The 18,932-nt window shown below is 38.4% G+C and overlaps 7 protein-coding genes across 7 annotated transcripts; 4 read left to right on the top strand and 3 right to left on the bottom strand.

The window, feature by feature from the left end:
• Positions 1-2,020: 2,020 nt before the first annotated feature.
• On the top strand, positions 2,021-2,491 carry GCK72_023594 (uncharacterized protein; the record flags this gene model as incomplete). The annotated part of the gene is made up of 1 exon (XM_053735460.1): positions 2,021-2,491. The coding sequence occupies one exon, from the start codon at positions 2,021-2,023 to the stop codon at positions 2,489-2,491; it is 471 nt and encodes a 156-aa protein (XP_053579026.1).
• Positions 2,492-3,035: 544 nt separating this feature from the next.
• On the top strand, positions 3,036-5,770 carry GCK72_023595 (uncharacterized protein; the record flags this gene model as incomplete). Its single annotated transcript, XM_053735461.1, has 7 exons — positions 3,036-3,138; positions 3,380-3,502; positions 3,554-3,636; positions 4,366-4,643; positions 4,814-4,922; positions 4,983-5,052; positions 5,634-5,770. The coding sequence occupies 7 exons, from the start codon at positions 3,036-3,038 to the stop codon at positions 5,768-5,770; spliced, it is 903 nt and encodes a 300-aa protein (XP_053579027.1).
• On the bottom strand, positions 4,979-5,903 carry GCK72_023596 (uncharacterized protein; the record flags this gene model as incomplete). Its single annotated transcript, XM_053735462.1, has 2 exons — positions 4,979-5,072; positions 5,794-5,903. The coding sequence occupies 2 exons, from the start codon at positions 5,901-5,903 to the stop codon at positions 4,979-4,981; spliced, it is 204 nt and encodes a 67-aa protein (XP_053579028.1).
• Positions 5,904-7,530: 1,627 nt separating this feature from the next.
• On the bottom strand, positions 7,531-7,913 carry GCK72_023597 (uncharacterized protein; the record flags this gene model as incomplete). The annotated part of the gene is made up of 3 exons (XM_003109449.2): positions 7,531-7,616; positions 7,669-7,791; positions 7,844-7,913. The coding sequence occupies 3 exons, from the start codon at positions 7,911-7,913 to the stop codon at positions 7,531-7,533; spliced, it is 279 nt and encodes a 92-aa protein (XP_003109497.1).
• Positions 7,914-8,459: 546 nt separating this feature from the next.
• GCK72_023598 (uncharacterized protein) lies at positions 8,460-10,771 on the bottom strand (the record flags this gene model as incomplete). The annotated part of the gene is made up of 9 exons (XM_003109511.2): positions 8,460-8,649; positions 8,784-8,888; positions 8,936-9,271; positions 9,322-9,416; positions 9,467-9,615; positions 9,857-9,995; positions 10,325-10,454; positions 10,506-10,575; positions 10,618-10,771. 9 exons carry the CDS (start codon positions 10,769-10,771, stop codon positions 8,460-8,462), a joined length of 1,368 nt encoding a protein of 455 aa, XP_003109559.2.
• Positions 10,772-11,110: 339 nt separating this feature from the next.
• GCK72_023599 (uncharacterized protein) lies at positions 11,111-14,566 on the top strand (the record flags this gene model as incomplete). The annotated part of the gene is made up of 14 exons (XM_003109685.2): positions 11,111-11,135; positions 11,190-11,309; positions 11,435-11,516; positions 11,564-11,635; positions 11,681-11,833; positions 11,973-12,156; positions 12,205-12,510; positions 12,565-12,761; positions 12,806-13,006; positions 13,082-13,264; positions 13,842-14,020; positions 14,077-14,192; positions 14,239-14,325; positions 14,459-14,566. The coding sequence occupies 14 exons, from the start codon at positions 11,111-11,113 to the stop codon at positions 14,564-14,566; spliced, it is 2,013 nt and encodes a 670-aa protein (XP_003109733.2).
• Positions 14,567-15,691: 1,125 nt separating this feature from the next.
• GCK72_023600 (uncharacterized protein) lies at positions 15,692-17,777 on the top strand (the record flags this gene model as incomplete). The annotated part of the gene is made up of 9 exons (XM_053735463.1): positions 15,692-15,856; positions 16,192-16,297; positions 16,346-16,486; positions 16,533-16,684; positions 16,731-16,859; positions 16,903-17,022; positions 17,069-17,146; positions 17,269-17,392; positions 17,440-17,777. 9 exons carry the CDS (start codon positions 15,692-15,694, stop codon positions 17,775-17,777), a joined length of 1,353 nt encoding a protein of 450 aa, XP_053579029.1.
• Positions 17,778-18,932: the final 1,155 nt, after the last annotated feature.

The following is an 18,932-nucleotide window of genomic DNA, read 5'->3' on the forward strand; positions in this document are numbered from 1 at the left end:
TCTTAGAATATCTTTTGAAATTAAATTATTATAGAAGTTAACCCCTCTTTTTTCATAATATAGGAATAGAAAAATAGGACGATAACACTTTTTTTCGGTCGATAGTGAGAAACCTGTTTTGCTCTAGCTGTCACCACTTGCCATCAGTCCGTCATGTTCAGTCTACAGTAAGAAAGACTAAGCGCCTGACCGTCCCTCCCACACTTCTTATTCCCAACAGAACTGGAGGGGGTACTGTAGCTGATGACAGTGTAAGAAATTGAAAAACGACGTTGATAAATGAAGTCAACACCCACACACATGCTTATCAAATTTGGAGCGAAAAATTGTTGAACATCACTTTTTTGAGAACATTTGACAGACTGTCAATCAATAGACATGCGCATGAATTAAAGAACACCGTATCCGTTTTAATTTTATCATGAGATATAGACACAGGTTATTCCTCTAAGGAAATTGAGACAAGTGGTGATGTTCTGGTGATACCAGAAGTCATTGAACTGGAAAAATGAGAACTTAACGGATATTAAAAAAACAGTGACCGCCATTAAAAAAATATGTGGGATAAGCAGAAGCAGTGTAACAGTGTTTAGGTTATTTAGAAGAACTGTAACAAAAATACACAATTCAGTGGCTTTAAAAGCAAACTATAACGTTTTAGAGCAAATGGAACTATGGGTATAGGATCTGCCAAAAGTATTGACTTTTGGATAAGCCTCCCACACTCTCACAAACATTTATCATCGAATTAGAGAAAGCAAAGACATGAATCAATACTGCAAATATACGGGATATAATTTTAAATTTATGTGGCAGCTTTGTCACTAATCGAGAATAATTGCGGAAATGAGGTGTGACTATTTGAGATTGACAGCCGTTCCGAGTGTTTTAGTGTTACATGAATTTTCGTTCAGCGTGAGATTTATTTTTTACGTACGCGAAATATTTTAGAATTAAATAAGTAGAAAGACGCAAACGTTGTGGGATGTCTTTATGGTAGTCTTAATTAGATAATGGGAACTAATAAAGAGTATTCGTGTGAATCATGTTCTCTAGCTTCTGGCTATGGCGGAATCTCAAGACTTTTGAAAATCCTGCACTGTAACATTTTTCAAATAGAAAAACAGCTGAAATAAGAGAAACATCTAATGGTTCATCTATTCCACAGACGACCACACATTGAGAAAAAAGTCGATGAGAGAGTGTCAATGACAGTATAAGTTCCCAATCGGCGAGTGACTTTTTACTAAACGAATTATCGAGCGACTAATTTAATTTATTCACTAAGACAACAACCATAATCGCAATTTTGCCTTCCCATTCCCCTCACTTCAGTCGTTTAGTTTCTGTTGAGACGTTGCGGTGCGCTCTTCTAGATTCTCTTGATTTTTCTTAATTTTCTAAATTTTTGAATTTTCCGTAGAATTTTTGGTTCTTTTCAGGTATTGAGTTTGTCTCTATTGTTGAAATGTTGATTTTTTGGCTACTGATAGAGTATTTATCATTGCTTATGGATAGTGATTTCTAAAACTTCATGAGAGTTTTCATTGTAGTGAAGACAATTGGTGAAATTCTGTTTTGTTTGACCGAAACTGTAAAAAAGCCGTTGAAAAGACAACGCCATGAGTTTTTTTTTGTTCTTTCATTTAATATTACAATTTCATACAACCACACTCCTACTACCAATTCAAAAATTGACATTTCATCAGGGATGAAAAATGCATTTACGCTTGACTGAATACCTTTTATCAGATAACCTCTTTTTGTCTCCACCTCCTCTTTCTCTTATCACATCTCATCGAAATACCGTACGCAGTGGACCACGAAAAAATGAATGTAACCCTGAAGAAAAGACCCAAAAACGTTTCGGAGTCTTAGACGACCCAAGAGGCGAATTAAAGACTGAGCGGCGGGTCTCGAAAGTTCGGCAATAAATATATGAGACTTTGGCGTTCTTGGGAGCACCAAAGGACATGTCAAGAAGCTTCTGCTGCGTTGATATTCGAATATCAATAATTGGATGGTGTACGGTAGTTGGGCGTGGCCCCCGCGCCGTCTTGGACGCTGGCCTACGCGCGACGCTGGTGTCTCCCCGACGATTGGTCTATCTAGGCAAGCCGAGGCTGTTTGCTTACTGCGCCTTCCGACGTCGTCGTTCAATCTGAGTCTCTACATATTTCTGAATTTGTCGGACGCCTCTAACATCATCGCCGTCGCCACCACCACTCCAAACATACTCCTCACATCACTCCCTTTTTATCTGATTTTGATTGCTTCTGACAACCCGACTGTCCGGACGCTCCGACCGTATCTCGGAACGAACTCCAAGAAAACTGTGCTCCAACACTTCATCCTGGTGCTCACCACCACCACCACCACTGCTTCTCCACTACTGTCCTCCATCGTCGTCGAGTGCGGATATGCAACGGACCGATTTGTATACAATCACCGAACCCCTTCCGAGATGCGATCAATCGCTAATACGAGTTAAGGAAACACTTTAATTTATCAAATTATGAAAGAGAAAACACTTTCAATAGTTGGGGCGATGACCTAACGCCTAATTCGAATTCATACGTTTCGGAAACTGAAGTGGTCAAATGTGTTCGATGGAAAATCGAATTTTCGCATTTCACAAAAGCAGATTATCGCATTCAGTCGTCTTCTCTAGTCGTGTTAGGTGGTTGATTTTGCAATTTCGCTTCATTTTACCAAGATTTTCTAGGATATTTTTGATTCGCTCCCCGAGTTTTAAAGATATTCCACATTTTGCTTCACTGATAGTATTGCTAGGTACAGTATACCTCTTGATACCTTACCTTTTCCTAGTCAGATGATTTTTCGAAGTATTTTTTCAAATATTTTTTATCAATGAGTCAACTCAAAAATGTCAATCTCTTCTGACACATCTGATCTGCGTCTCGTGTTCCTACGGTGTTGCGTGATTCTCTGTCGACAACTCTCCAAACCATCCTCATAGGAGGGTGACCCGCCCCTCGACTATCAGTCGGTGGTCATACAGTCTCTATCAAGAGATGATATCAGCCCACGCTCCCTTAGTGTCTATCAAGGCACCACTTCCAACTCGCCGAGCTTCCAATATTCGTAAGACCGCCCGTGTTGGTAAATTCTCACCATGTATGTTATCCATTTTGAATCGCTCTCTTTTGATTTGCTTTCTCACCCCTTTCGCGCGCATACAAGGAGTCATCATGTAATGAGCGGGTTCTCATGCTCACCGCCATCCCTCATTAAAAGCGGATATCCGACCATTTCCAGCGGATGTTGAGAGCGTTAGAAAACCACCATCAAATACATTTGCGCCATTTCCGGCACTTCTCCCCTTATCCACCACATTTTGCATATTAACCTTTTTCAGATGAGGACCAAAAACCTCCAGTGGACCAAGAAGATGATGCGGCCGCCAGGATGCGATTGAAACGGAAGTTGCAGAGAAATAGGACCTCCTTCACACAAGTCCAGATTGAAAGTCTTGAGAAAGGTAGATCTAATTGATAGAATGTGCTTAAAACCTGATCAGCTTTTATTGCAGAATTCGAGAGGACCCACTATCCAGATGTGTTTGCAAGGGAGCGTCTTGCTCAAAAAATTCAACTACCAGAAGCTAGAATCCAGGTACCTAAACTTGTCAGATCATAAACAGATTAGTCATGTCTCATCAGATAGGAAAGTGTAACGAGCCGTGTGCGCAATAGTTATCTAATCCTTGACTGATACCAATCACATGTCACTCTTCAATTTTCCATTTCCGTCTGTAGGCCGTAGGGACATAATGTCACCTAATCAACTCCTCTACCAACCCTGACATTAACAGCGCAACAACTTAGAAGAAATCAACTAGAATGTCAGAGTGTCACAAAACTATGCCATCATAGCAGCAGCAGCAGCCATTCTTGTATTCAAGAGGCTCTCTTGTCACTGTCCTCAACACACTTGAACTACCTGCCAATACTTTCTAAACCTGTTCTTTTTTCTCAACATTTTCACCCATTCTTGAAAAGTGGAGAAAACGAGGAATGAGAAGAAAATAGACAATGATTGTTGAAAAATCCAAAAAAAACAAGGGCGGAGGAGAAGTTTGTGGAATTTTTTGAAATGAACCATTTTAGTGTGTGGAGGGGTTGGTTTTTAGGAAGAGAAGGGCATTTGCCATTTATCTTTATTAGCGATTTTTCCCTTTTTCTGTTCGTCTTTTCGACATATGGACATAGACTCGCACATTCATCTTTTTGTTAGTTCTGCCAGCTGAGAAATAGAGGAGTGGGTGGTCTTTCTCAGTTTTGAATTGAAATCTAATGAGAAGTGAAAGACGATATAGTTTCAAAAAGAAACAAGTAATTTCAGGTGTGGTTTTCCAACCGACGTGCCAAGTGGAGGAGAGAGGAAAAGATGAGAAACAAACGTTCATCCGGAACTATGGATTCCTCACTTTCAAACGGAACGCCGACACCAACACCAGGATCAGTGACTGGAAGTAACATGTCAAACCCGATTGGATCTCCAGCCAGCACACCGAATCGATTCCCATCTAACAATTCTGCAAATCTGCCAACAACTAACTTCGTGCCACCAGCTAGTCAGATGTACAACGGGCTCAGTCAACAGACGATGGATCCATATTCGTAAGTTACTGTAACAATCATCACGTATTCTTTTTGTAGAGTTCGTGTGACATCCCAAGTTGTTTTGGATTTCATAACAATTACTTTCCTTCCATTTTGAAAGTAATAATCGTTATGTTATCTGTTCATTAGTTTCTGAAACTCAATTCAACTGAAAATCATTTTTCCAGATTTGGATTTGCAAACACTGGACTCGCAATGGCACCTTATCAGACATCCACTGATTTCCAAGCACATCACATGTTCCAACCGGGACGGACGCCGTATGATCCATTCCACGTAAGTACTCTTCATCGTCACGCAGCAAAAACTAGTATTTATAATATTTATGTTTTTCAGTATGCCCGAATGCAGACTAACGGACATGGTTTCCAGCAATCGATGAGTCCAGCGACGACATCCGTCGGAGGTAATTCAGAATTCCCGATTCTAGATTCTCGATTTTCGATTATTTGCGGGGGTAAGGAGGGTTAGTGGGGGAAGAGGGGGGAAACCCCATAAACTTGAGTGAAATTGATTTAAGAGTGATAAAAAAGTCGCGCGGCGGTCTGATGAATTGTTTTAATGTGTTGAAAGGTGTAGAGAATAGAAAAGAAGGAACAAACGGAATCGTCGAAATGATTATCTTGTTTTGATTTCTCACTATTCAAATCTTTCCGGATTCTTTATCACCGTCACCTCTAGTTTACCTACACCACACACATTCCTCAACCGTTACCGTAACCCTGGTCTCCCACGCAGCCTTCTTCTCTTTTCTACGATCGACTGTATCGGCCTTCCTTCCCTCACTATTTCTTTGTCTGTTGTGTGACATATGCCTCTGTTGGCTGTCACCTCACATTTATGTCCAATACAATATGCGTTGGGATCAGCACGATACGTTTACCTATACATTTTTTGAGCGCGCACACGCCAACGCACCAAGGGGGAGTGTGAGTGGGTACAGAAATAGAAATGTTCAAGTGACATGAATCAAAGAAGTATTTTCAGATATCCCATCACTCACTTCTGGTATGAGTCTTCCTGTGTCAGCAGTGCTCAACTCTATCGATCAATCACTGAGCCATAGTCAGATGCATGAGCTCAGCGACCTTACCCAAGCACATGAGCACTACTGGAGAGCTTAGATTTTAGACGTTAATTTACCTACGTTAAATCTTTTCTATATCTGTCATTCTCTTTAATTCCAGTTCCAGTCCACATCATCATCTCGTTTTTCTCTTGGTTTCTCTTTCCTTGATTGTCTTTTCCCTTGGCCATAAATTTCTGGGTTCATTTGATATTTGACTTTGTTCAAAGTCATACAAATTGGTTTCAAATCTCTCAAATCCTTTCTAGTAAGTATTACTTTCTCAACTAAAAATTTTCTATGAGCTTTTTATTATTATTTCTCCCCGTGTTTTCTCTTTTCATAAGCTGTCACATATTCCCTCCCCCTTCCCGTTCTGCTTGGTTTTGTAGACCACAAACTCTTTGCTCTTCCTAAAAAGAAAAGCTTCCAGAGTTGTGCTCTACAAAACATTGTGCACAAAATGACATTTGACTCTCCCCTTCCCCAATCCCCTCTCTACCTACTCTATTTTTTTTCTCAGTTGTTTCACATGTGTTTTTTATTTGAAAAAAAAAACAATTTCCCGAAACTTTGCCTGTTCCAAAACCTCATTCCTTAGGTGTTTCCAACTATACAATTCAATTGATTATCACAATTAAAAATTCTTGTTCTCTCCTGTTTTTCACGTTTCTTTGCCAGTATTTTCCTGCAAAAAATCTCTTAACAACCCAAATCTAGAATTATACCGTTTTTTAAATATAGAGTGTCATTTAGAAATCACAAAAAGTATGTTTCGTGTTTCGGAATGAGCGATTTTGAAACTGAACATAAGAAAAGTTTGAATTGTTTCATATCATGCATTCTATCTGGTTGTTTTTCCATGTTTTCATCTTGACCAATCTTCTATTTGCCTTAATGTTCTCAGTATTTCCGAAATGGTTCAAAACACCAACAGATAATAAAATATTGAAGTTTATGATTTTTAGTGAATGTTTTAAAATATTCAGATAGCATTGTAGTTGAAAAACAAATTTTCGACACCGTATATCCAAAGCTTTCTTCCAGAATCGTAACCGACATATTTAGCAAATTCCTAAATTTTGAAATTCATTTGCAGCAGTTTTTTTGAAATAGAGTCATAAAAAGTGTGAAAAGATTTGAGTGTGAGATTATGTTTAATGGCACTTCATCAATCATTGTTACACGGTGAGAAGAGCGCAAGCGTAGGAGAATAATTACCGGTGCGTTCCTCTATTCCTCCTCATTCCACCCGAACATTTTCCCGATCCGGATTCGGTTTATCTCTACTCAATCTCTCGCACTTTTGTATCACTTTATAGTCAGTCGTTACGCAATTATGGTACTTATCTTTCATTCCTCACCTTTTCTTCTTCTTGTTCTTCTCAATGGCTTCAGTTGTCATGAATAATCAGGGTTCAACCTTCGACTTCTCAAGGAAAATGGCTTGAACTGCCACGACCGGTGTTCGTCAGTTTTATGGTGCCATTACGTCTAGTGAGGAGTTTATTCGACAAGTGAGAGCCCATGAAGGTTTAGATGAAAAGGAGGAAGCGAAAAGAGGAACCTTTTTAATATACTGACATCCGTTCATCGGAAGAAGTCGTTTTTAGGCCATTTGGATGTCAACAAAGTGTTACGGTAATTGTAAACGACAAATCGCCATTCGTCGGAAGGTGTTTTTTTCTCAATCGGAACCAACCTTCATCAGTACAGTTGAATATGAATAGATGCGTATTTCATTATGAAATAAATATTTAATAAAACATAGAAGAAATTTCAGGTAGTGGAAGGGAGAAGCAGTACATGTAATTTGTTTCAGATGTTGTTGTTGTAGCAATGTCCTTGGTGACAGAAAGAATTTCCTGGGCACAAGTAGTTGATGCATGGTCCGATAGCAGCGCCTAAAAACGAAAAGGTAATTTTCTGAAGATTATTCAAGTCATGGGTGCTTACTTTTGTCAAGGGCTGGCATAGCTGGAGCGATACCATCTGGAACACATTGACCAAAATAGCAAGTGTGTCTGGATTGACATTTGTCAGCAATGCATGGTCCCACGGCGCGAGCGAAGATATCTTCTAAAAGAATTGGAATGTTTTTAAATTTTTAAATTTTTATAAAGTTACTCACCCTTCCGTTGAGCCAAGCATACTGAAACGATAGCTAAAAAGAAAGCAAGGAGGACAATTTTTGAGTTCATTTTGGCCTTAGAAACCAGATGATGCTTTAATCGAGACCTAACACCCTTTTTATAGTAACCTCGTTTTGTTTATTTTGATCGGTTCACGAAAACAAGGAAGAGAAGGAAACGAGTGCTTTGAGTACACAATTAGCGATGGGTGGGGAGGTGAAAAGGGGAAGAAAGCTGACCGTATCGTGATTTTTGATAGGGGATCAAAGCGGTAGTGACAGTTTTCACTCACAAGTATATATCGTTCCCACATTCCATTTATTTCTGTTTATTTAGCAAATGAAACGAACACCTGAATGGATAAGCACGTGTGAAGAACTTCCTTCGAAGGAAATGAACAACAACGTAAGGCTTGTTGAAATTTGTGTTCCTTGTACACTAGAAAAAGAACGAGACCGTATTCATTTCACGGGAATGGACAGTTTAAACAACAAATATTGAGCGAGCGGTCATTTGACTAGACAGAAATACAAGCATGATTTTTGTGCGGACAACAATGAAGAAAATAAACGAATTGAGCAATAAGAAAATGGTTAGCAGCATGACAATCAATTCCTATTCCAATTTTTGAGATCTTTTAGGTTTTGGAGTGGCGGTTTTCACACTGTAAATGTAGAATGGAACGCAAAGAAGAGGCAACCAGTAGTAAATTGAGGACCAGAAGTGATGAACATCGGAGGCATTTTTCAAGAGGAAACCGGTAGCAAGCATTTCGAATCCACGGCAACGGATGGTATGGGTGTATCTAAAATATATTGAACATTTATGTAAGAATTGAAGACTTTTGAGTATTGAGCAACTGCAAACTCGACTTTCGTAGTGCTCGCTATGGGTCAGCGAGTATACGCTTCAAGTCAAAGGACAATTCAAAAAACTTACAAAATTCGGAACCATTGTGGTCTCAATCCTGTCTCTGGATTTGTGGGAACTAATTTGAAAATTACGTCTTCAAGAATAGCGCACATAGCAACAACTCCAAAAGACCTGAAATGATTTTCTCGTTTTCTCATCTTCGCTGAGTCCAAACTAACATAAAATATCCAGCGTATGTGCCGTGCCAGATTGCAGAAACCAACATTGTTGTCTCCACTCTCATCACTTTGACACGTGAATGGACATAAAGCGCCAACCATGTCTGGACCGATCGATTCCACGCCTTCATACCATCTCTGAAGCCATCCGAGAATTCTACCTTTGGAATGTCCAAATTCACAATAGCATCACTGCTCATTTCAATTGATTTCTTTTCTTCAAGGGCTTCAAACGTCTTTAGGTCAGTTGGTCCAACGATAATTTTTGGGTTGGAAGCAGCTGGATAAATTCCGATTCCAAGGATAACACAAATTGACTCAGCTATCGCCCATGCGCTGAAATAAACATCAAGGTCAAGCTGGTTATTGTTATTTTGGCTTCCAACCTGTACACTCTTGTTTTGAACACAACGAAAATGAGAGCGGCGTAAACGAGACGAGTGAAGAATGACACTTCCCAGATAGCATCGGAACGGAGGGTCTAAAAAAGAAATGGATATGAAAAGTCGGAGACGTTGGAATAAAACTTACATCAAGTGGAAAATAATGATTGGTGATAACAAATACTGGTACGGACCATAGGAGACGTTGGAATCGAGATTTCACTTCAGATGTTGGATCCCACTCTTTCAAAACTCCGCGTTGAGAATCGATCAGCATTTGGAACGTGTAGTATGGACCTGGAAATAAAAATTTGTGTGATAATCTTTAAAGCGACTAGTTGGTGAACTATCCCGGCTGGAGCATCAGAAGCAACAGTCAAAATATGATACAAGCAGTATTGTGTAAAAGGTGTCACAGATAATAACATGTTATATACTGCACCATGTCAGTGACAATACCATGTTTTAGACTGCACCATGTTACAAGCAGCACAATTTCCTAGTCAGCACTTGGTTACAGTCAGCACCATGGTATTACCTGTGAAAAGACCGCAGAAATGGTAGAAATATGCGAATTTCTCAAGAATTGTCGGCATCCGAGTCAGATATCGTTTTGTGGGATTCTCATCGTCCTTGTGGAGCCAAGCGTCATTTTCTTCGAACGTGATACCGATGATCTGAAAAAGGTGTGAATTAGATTTGACGGAAGTATAAAATCCATCGCTTTTTTTAGAAAACCTTTTTTCAAATTAAATAGTGTTCTAATTGAACTTGAATTTGTATAAGTTATCAGAATTTTCTGCCCTTAAGAAATTCGGACTTCAGTTACTGTTGGTGGAATCATTCACAGACTAGATTCAACTGGTTTCATTCCAATTTCTAAAGTGATTTTTTTTTAAGTCAGAGAGGAGAACTATTTTTAGCGTTTCTGCAGTGTCATTACCTTCCTACGACATTCATATCATAGTTTTCATGGTTCCGGTGGATTCATTAGCCTAATACTTACGCGTAGAGTGATAATCAGTTGAATGACGTTTGTATGACTGGCAACTTCGTTCACTGGCAAGAAGTAATGTGCGAATCGGACGAGCATCAGATAAATGAAGGTAGTCAAGAAGACGTAGAATGGTGTGCTTCTGGAATAAGCATATCTATTGATTTTTTCATTTCGAGTTTTTAGAACTCACTTTTTGTTGGCAAATTGTTGGATCAAAACGGCAATCACGCAAATTCCGAGTGAGTATGCGACTTTTGGACCTAAAAGAGTCATTAAAAAGAGTTTTTGCAAACTGGTCTTACCAATAATCACAAGAGCCATAGCGAATCCGAGGACGCCCGATGTCAGTATATTATTTCCAATTTTCCGAACATACAAGGACGATCCGAATGAGAAAAAGAGCAGTCCTGTGTATATCCAATCATCTTTCGATAACAATCCAATTATTTTATCCATGTTTTATTACCTGAAATCAAAAATTTGCTAAAAAACAGGAAAAATGTTAATATATGGTAATTTTCGTGTTAAATGACGTGCACCAATTGGGGGCCAGTGTTCGCAAGAAATGCGCCAGTAAAAACGTTGACGCATTGCGCAGCATATTACTACGAACACTTGGAATGCGCGCTGTTGATGAGATCCGAAACGGCCTTGTTCTCAAGTTTTGACGGCAAAATGATACAATCACTAAGTAGTCTTTAGTCGTATCTTTCGTTGTAATTTTTATACGCTTTTATCATATCTTTTTATTCATTTCTCTTTTTTGTAGGTACGATAGTAGGTGGCGGATAGGGAATGTACACGGCAGATACTCTCGATTGTAAGTTATTTCGTTTTTTTTTTCGTTTTTATTCTTAAAATATGTTTGTTTCAGTAATCACATCATTAGAGCAAAAGGAATGTGACGATTGTGGCAAGAAAGAAGTCGAATGGGCATCTGTTAAGAAAGGAACTGTCATTTGTTCGGAATGTTTCTGTTTTCACAGCTACCTTGGTGAGTTTTTTATTTTATTAATAGTTTCCTTTTGCTTGTGAGCCTAAAGTTGCAAAAAAGACATGTGTATGCTTGCCTGCGCACACGTGACCTCTCTCGACAATCAATAAATAGTACACTCACAGGCCCTTCGGTGAGCTATCTCCGTCATCTGCGCAAGAGTGCTTGGGATGAGGAACACATTCGACTCGTTCACGCTCTCAACACGTGAGTTATACGAAAAACAAGATGGAAAAGCATGGAATAGTTTGCAGATCGAATACCAACATGATATGGGAAAGTGCCCTCTATGAAGGATCAACCAAGTTTCAAAAGCCATTGCCACAGTACGTAGAACCTATTGAGATATTCTTCAGATATTGTTTTTCCAGAGATCCATCACATATCAAGGAGCAGTTTGTGAAGGAGAAGTATGAGAAGATGACGTTTCAACCAAAAAGAGGAAAAGATGAAGATTTGGAGAACAGTTTGAACAGGCAACTCATCGCTTGTGTCAGAAGTGACTATGCACATGTCACATTGAGGTGAGTTATACCAATATATCAAAAACTCTCAGTAACTCCCAAAGCTCTCCGAGAAGCATTGCAACAGTCTGTAGGAAATATTTAAACTTCAACGGCCAGTTTGTCATTTCAACATTTCTAAAACGTTCTCTACTTGCAGACTCATCGCTCTTGGGGCTGATGTCAACTACCCAGACCCAGAAAACGGTGACACCGCTCTTCATGTTGCAGCTAGAGAAGGAAATTTCAATCAAGTCGAGCTTCTCTACCTCTATGGAGCCGATATAATGGCTCAAAATAAAGACGGACAGCTTCCATACATTGCTGCAAGAGACGCTGGCTACGTGAGTTTCTCTTCACATCAAATCTGATCAACTGTTGTGGTGTTACAGGGCCAACTATCTCAACGCATCTACACTTTCTTCTTTTATGTCTTTGACCGCTTCTCCTTCTTCATGTGCAACAGAAAAGCGGATCATAAGAACAACCAAGATTTCTTTATTCCAGAAGTCACCGAAAAGCAGTTCCTTACCAAGACCAAAGACTCCAGAGCAGCTATCTCTGTTCTGCCAAAAGGACAGTTCTTTGACCTCTGTGAAGATGCATTTGATGAAACAGTCCGCAGAGAGAATGAAGTCAACTGGAATTTGACAAAATGGGCCAAAATTGCTAAAGGACCAACTAACTTATTCTTGCCAGTAAGATAGACCCTAACTATCGAAAACTTATTGTTTTAATTTTCAATTTTGCAGTCAACGACACAAATGTCAGCCGCTCGTAATCAAAGAAGACAGAAACTTGCCAAATTCACACCAATTCAGTTCACAATTCTTCTCATCGACCTCATTAAAGACCAAAAACGTAGAATCACTGGTGAAAACCCACTACCAGTAGGAGAACAACCAAAGTTTCTCAGAAAATCCAACGAGACACCAATCAGAATCATGAAGTTTGTTGAAACCATTTGTTTTGCTAAGTAATATTGGTTTTTAGAAAAGTAGAAACCCCCGACTACGATGAAATTGCTGGAATCTCCTGTTCGCCGATTTCTGGAATCTTGCCGAATTCTCAATCGAACACAGTAGACGATCTGAATAGCAGAGTGTGGGATGAACTGTTGGAGATGAAGGAAAGACTCCAGAATGCGGAGAAAATAGTTGTTACTGTAACCAGGCAAAACGAGGAACTGACTAAGTAAGTATGAGTCTGCTCAAAACTTGGTTTCCAATTTTATAAGTAACGAAACAAGCAAATATCTCATTAATTCAGATTGGTCCACAGCCTCCAGGCTCAACACATCAACTTCAACTCGGAATTGATTTCCTATCGTGACGACTTGTACAATATCAAGAGAACGAACATGACTAGACGAATGCCTTCACCACTTGCAATTGTTGAAACACCCGAACGAGTTCTCCCGCCGTCAGGAATCCAGCAAAGTTTTTCAAGAAGGTGATTTGAGAACGCGAAATGTTATCGATCGTCACAGCTGGCCTGCACTATTTCCAACAAACACATGTTCTTCATCTCGAAATTTCTATTAATTGCATTTGGGAAGCGAAGCGCCAATAGAACTACTCAGAACATCTGGTTATCTTCGTGTTCAACTGCGAAATAAGATGAAGCATTATAATAGGCAGAAGTATTAATCTTCCATTCATTTGAGAACAAATTGTTCCGAAAATAAATGGATGTAGATATTATCAAAATAAAAAAGTTCCGACATTTTTTACCGACGCGTGTTTGCGGACTTAGTGGAAAATTATTAAATTTAGCACTAAGGCCGCAAACACGCGTCGGTAAAAAATGTCGGAACTTTTTTATTTCGATAATAATTTCTGAACCAGCTTTTCAAAAACGTTAATTTTCGACATTAGATTCGTTATAAATTATTGTAGGAAAGATTGCCTAACCACCAAACGCATTTATCATAAAACGAAGAAGAAACTTACCGCATAAGATCTCTTTGAGCAATTTTGATAACTCACTTCTCCCATCTCGATCACTTTTATTAATTCTGGAATTTCAGAGACAGTGAAGATCGAATCGACGGAGGCGGCGCACGCTGGAGATCAAATTCAAGCGATCGAAGAAACTCGAACGACCATAAAATGGAGAAAAAAGTGGAAAGACGACAAGACTCAATGATGGAAAGCTCTTCTTCTCTCTCGCGCTCCTCTCAAAACCCCAATGCATTCAACAAAGAAGGTAAGATTAAGAATAATCCTTACTTTTCAATGGGGTTTATTTTCCTTTTTTCACAGAAGTCAAAAATAAAGTAATTCTTCAAAGCGAAAAAATTACCCGTCACATCAAAATTCTTCTTCAACACGGACACAACGGCAATTTGGATATGAACGCCAGTCACGGGGCTCTTGAGGTAAGAAATACAATCAACGACAAACACGAATTGAGTAATCTCTCAGATTTCGTGCGCCATTCACAGCCTCATCTCTATTCTGACGCCATACGTGAGATATGAAACAATCGATTTGCTGAAGGATGCTGTTGTGGTAAGCGAGAGAAAGAAAAATGAAATAAAAGTCACGTGAATTGAAAAACTTTGAGAAAAGGTGTAACGGGTGCTAAGTAAAACTTTACCCGTGTAACTAAGGTAAAACCCGCTACAAAAATATTTGATTTCAGCTCCTTAACGCAAAATGCAACAGTCCTCTTCTCAACCCGCTAGATGTAATTGATGCAGCACAAACTGTCGCCGAGAAGCTCCGTCTCATCATCATAGAAATCTGTTAGCTGTTACATTAGAATCAACCTTAATGTTTCTGAAAAGTTCAAAATCCTGTTATTCATCAAACTTACCTAGATATCCCTTGTGCTTGATTATATATTGTCATGTTTTCTTGTTTTTTATCTTGTAATTCAGTTGTTCTCACTTTGCTCAAGTTTTCTAATTTAATTTACGGTAATTTATAATATATTGACACATGATCCCAATCCCAAACCTTCCTTCCCAAACCAAATTCTCATCTGTTGGCATATTTCATGACTTTTCTCTCTCCATTTCTTTTTTTTCTCAATAAATATAATACATTTTTACAAGAAAGTTGTGTTTTATAAACGTCACGTAGTGTCTAGTGGTAAGCAAAGTGAAAGGTGACAACGTGATGTTAGGATAAGAAGGCTTTTACGTTATCAAGATGATTAATGTACAAGACATGGTTGGAGGAAATAACAAGTTCATAGTAGAAAAAAAAAGAAACATTTAGGTGATGACAATCACGAAATGCGTACGCAGAGAAGAACAGAAGTTTTTGGTTCATCATAAACTACAACACGAAGTACACATTTTACGATCATAATTAAGTTGATAAAGGTTCAAAATTAAAGTTCAAAAGCTGAGAATCAAAATTGTACAGTGGCCTTTCTAGCATTCGTATCATTTCCAAGATTACCTTTTACAAATGGCAAACAATTCTCACGATTTCTTCTGTTTCAGCAAAAAAGGCTTTGATAATTCCATGGAATCATCTTTTTTTTTCTAGATGGACGCTGATAAGGAGTGGTTGATAGTGTTGGGTTTTAGGGTGTTAAGGAAAAAAGCAGTGAATGAGCACTGAGCAAAGCAATTAAACTTTTAGGAGGCGACGACACTCATAGGTGTGCGATCTCACAGTTTAGTTGAGAGATTGATCACAGTCAAACTTTTTGATGGAAGCGAAGGCAAGGGTAACGCCAAAAAAAAGTCATAAAGGTGAATATGCAAAGAAGGAAAAGCGGTGATAAGAAACAGAGCGCTGTTGAAACTCATTTGCGTTTCTCTTTTCTCTATTTGCTGCAGTTTTTTCTTGTCTCCCACACCGGCAACTGGTACGCACTCAGTCCGTCTCATCTGACTTTGTGTCGCATTTCCAAAAAGAAATGGCGATCGAAAGAGCCGTCCGGTCGAATGTTCGCAGAGCTCGGCCACCGGGTCCACGGAAAGCAGTTTTTATTGATGATACACCGAAGCCGTCAGAATGGAGGAATATTTGGGTGGCGATATTTGGATTCTATATTCTTTTTGCAGAAACAGGTGTTAGGCAGGTAAATTTTTAAACTTAAGTTAATAAAAACATTCAATTTGTCACGTAATCATGTCGAAACATGAAAACTCGAAACTCTCAAACACATGTACTATTTTTTAACGACAAAGCAATTTGGTCACCTTTAAACTATGATAAATGTACTTTGTCTGATTGATTTTTTGCGAATGAGTTCAATGCTCGACTAAATTAAAGATCAAGTTAGGAAGAAAATAAACAATAAAATAATACGGACTGAATATCTGAAATAGTCTTAAGTGCTAAACATATAAACAAAGAGAGATTGACAATCTATTCAAATTTAACGTCTCAATTCATAAATCATACATTTCTCAGGTTATGAACGGATTCGTGGAGCCTGTCATCAAAACCTATAACTGTACAAAAGATGAAGCAGACACAGCGGTTCTAGTTGTTCCCATGGCATCCAGTCTTATTCTTGGCAAGTTTTTTTCACTACCTCCGCATGTTTCTATTGATATTATTTCAGGACCGTTCTGCTCGATATTCTATCAACGGACAGGTGCCAGAATCAGTATCATAGTAGGTGCCGTGTTAACAGGAGGAAGTTTTGTGGTTGGACCATTTTGTAAATCTATTTATCTACTTATGCTGGCTACGTTTGGAATCGGTGAGTTTTCATGACATTAAACTTGAATACTCATAACTATTTTTAGGAATTGGCTGTGGCTTGATGAGAAATTCTATCATTTCAATCCAATGTGAATATTTCAAGAAAAAGAGAAATACAGTAATGGCAGCAATCTCTATCGGTCCTGGTCTTGGTATTTTTATATTACCTAGCACTTTAAAATGGATCATGGTCAAGGTGAACATTTTATTTGTAGAAAACATTCCTATTTCTAAATTTTCAGTACGATAGTTGGGGTCCTGCCTGGTGGTTTTTGTCATTGTTTTATGTCATCTCTGCAATTATGGGATTGTTTATATCGAAACAACCTTCAGAGCAGACGAGTAGCTTTTCTTTCAGTTCAGCAGTAAAAGTAAGTTTGAACAAACACTTTGAAAAGAACAACCTTACTTTAGGTTTGTAAAAAAGTGGAGTTCGATCTTCATCTGATAGCCTGCTTTTTCGCATCTTCTGTAACTTTTATTTATTTGGCCAACATTTTGATTCTCATGGAATCAGAAAATATTGAAAAGCAAGTGTTTTTATTTCTCTTATTTCATAAATTGAATATGTTTCAGTAAGGAAGGCATCTATGGATTTCAAGGACTGGCGAGTATAGTCGGAAAGTTTGTGCTAACATTTGTCATGAGTTTGAACAGGGTGAGTCGTCTTATTTGATGAAGTTGAAAATAGGTTTTGTCAATTACTTCTGGGCGTAGTCCGCAAGGTTTTCTACTTTTTCCAATAATGAGGTTCTTTATCAACAGTATAGAATTTTTCAGGTGCACAATGGTATAATAATGATCATCAGTTACGTCATTGCTCAGTTGTCATTATCGTCAGCTGCATTCTGCTACAAATTCTGGCAGTTCAGAATACAAAATGCGTTTGCTGGTATTGGAATCGGTATAATCCCATATTCTTTTTTGTAACCTTTTAAAATAAGTTTGAAGGGCTCTACCAAGCATGCTTGGCTCCCTTCCTTGTTGCTATTGTCGGACCATCCCAGCTTGCATATGCTCTTGGATTCACCAATCTAATCAACGGAATATCAATCATTTCTGGAGTTTGGATATCAGGATTTGCTAGTAAAGGAACTACGGGTGAAGATGCAAGAAGTGCATTTTTCATTTCAATCTGGTTGGGAATAGCAGCAATTGTTATGTCAGTGGTCACTTCATTCCTTCTGATGGCACGAGAAAAACATAAGAGGAAGCCATCTATGAAGCAGATGAAGCACTCACCCGAATTAAATGCTCTTACCAACATCACTTCTGTAGAGAATTCATAAGTACATGTAATCCACTTAGCCTTCCGAAAACTATCTTATCTTTCGTTTTCCAGATCACAACGTCACGAGCGACCTTTGCCATTATTACTCTTGTATCGTGTTCTGCATTTCTTATCAATCGATGGTGTTAGAGCACCTGTTCAAAGTGAAAAAGTCACCAACAAAATAGTTTTGAATGGGAGAAAAATGCCTACTTGGTTTTGATTCCGACTCCTCATTGACGCAGCATTCGCTTTCTTTTTTTTCACTTTCCTCCTGATAATGTTGAAGTATCAGCGTCAATTGTAATGTACAAAGTTGTTAAACATAATGTCGATAAGTGCTGGGAGAGAAAAAATGACTTTTGAAAAAAGTGTAATGAATGGAAAGTGCCGGAAGTAATTCCAAGTGCACACAGTCAATCAGGCGTATGTGAAGCATGCAGAAGTCAGAAAGTAGAAAATACATGTCATGTGTTTTGTTATCTATAATGAGTTTGAGACAAAGACAATGATGACAACGGCCATTCAAACTACACATCTCATCGTCTTTTGTGAGCATTTCATATCTTCCCAACACATATCTTTATTACGTTTTCTTCATTTTGTTTCCCTTCTGGTTAAACATGTATCTTCGGTTTTTGGGCTGAAAAAGTAGTTAACCGATTGATAAGTCATAATCTTCCTTCCCTCTTTTTTTTAATTCATTACCACTGTTTTTCTCTTCTTGTGTATGTTTGTCATTTCTAATCATTCTAATTTTTTGACATTAAAAGTTCACTTTTTCTTTTTCTCTACCATTACTATCTTATCATTGTATTTTGTGTTCTTCTGATCTCAAATGGTGTGCATTGAGAATAAAGTTATTGATTGATCTGGAATAAAGAGGTCAAATGATAAGAAGAGGGCATCGCTCGATGAGTGACGGAGGTATTAGAAAGTAACAATACCCGTATTTCTCGGTGTGAAAAAAACGAAAAATTTAAATTTAAAAGAGAAAAATCTCTATTTTATTTAAAGTGTTATAATTTTTCGTTCTCATCAAAAACAAACAAAAAATGATTGGAGGATTTGCAATAAATCAATAGATTAGCATCATGAGATTATACTTGCCAACTGTCATCACCATCATGTGAAATTGAACTATATAACCATAATAACCCGGAGTTAGTGATAG

This window comes from Caenorhabditis remanei, chromosome X (assembly GCF_010183535.1).
Source record: "Caenorhabditis remanei strain PX506 chromosome X, whole genome shotgun sequence".
NCBI classification, from domain to species: Eukaryota; Metazoa; Nematoda; class Chromadorea; order Rhabditida; family Rhabditidae; genus Caenorhabditis; species Caenorhabditis remanei.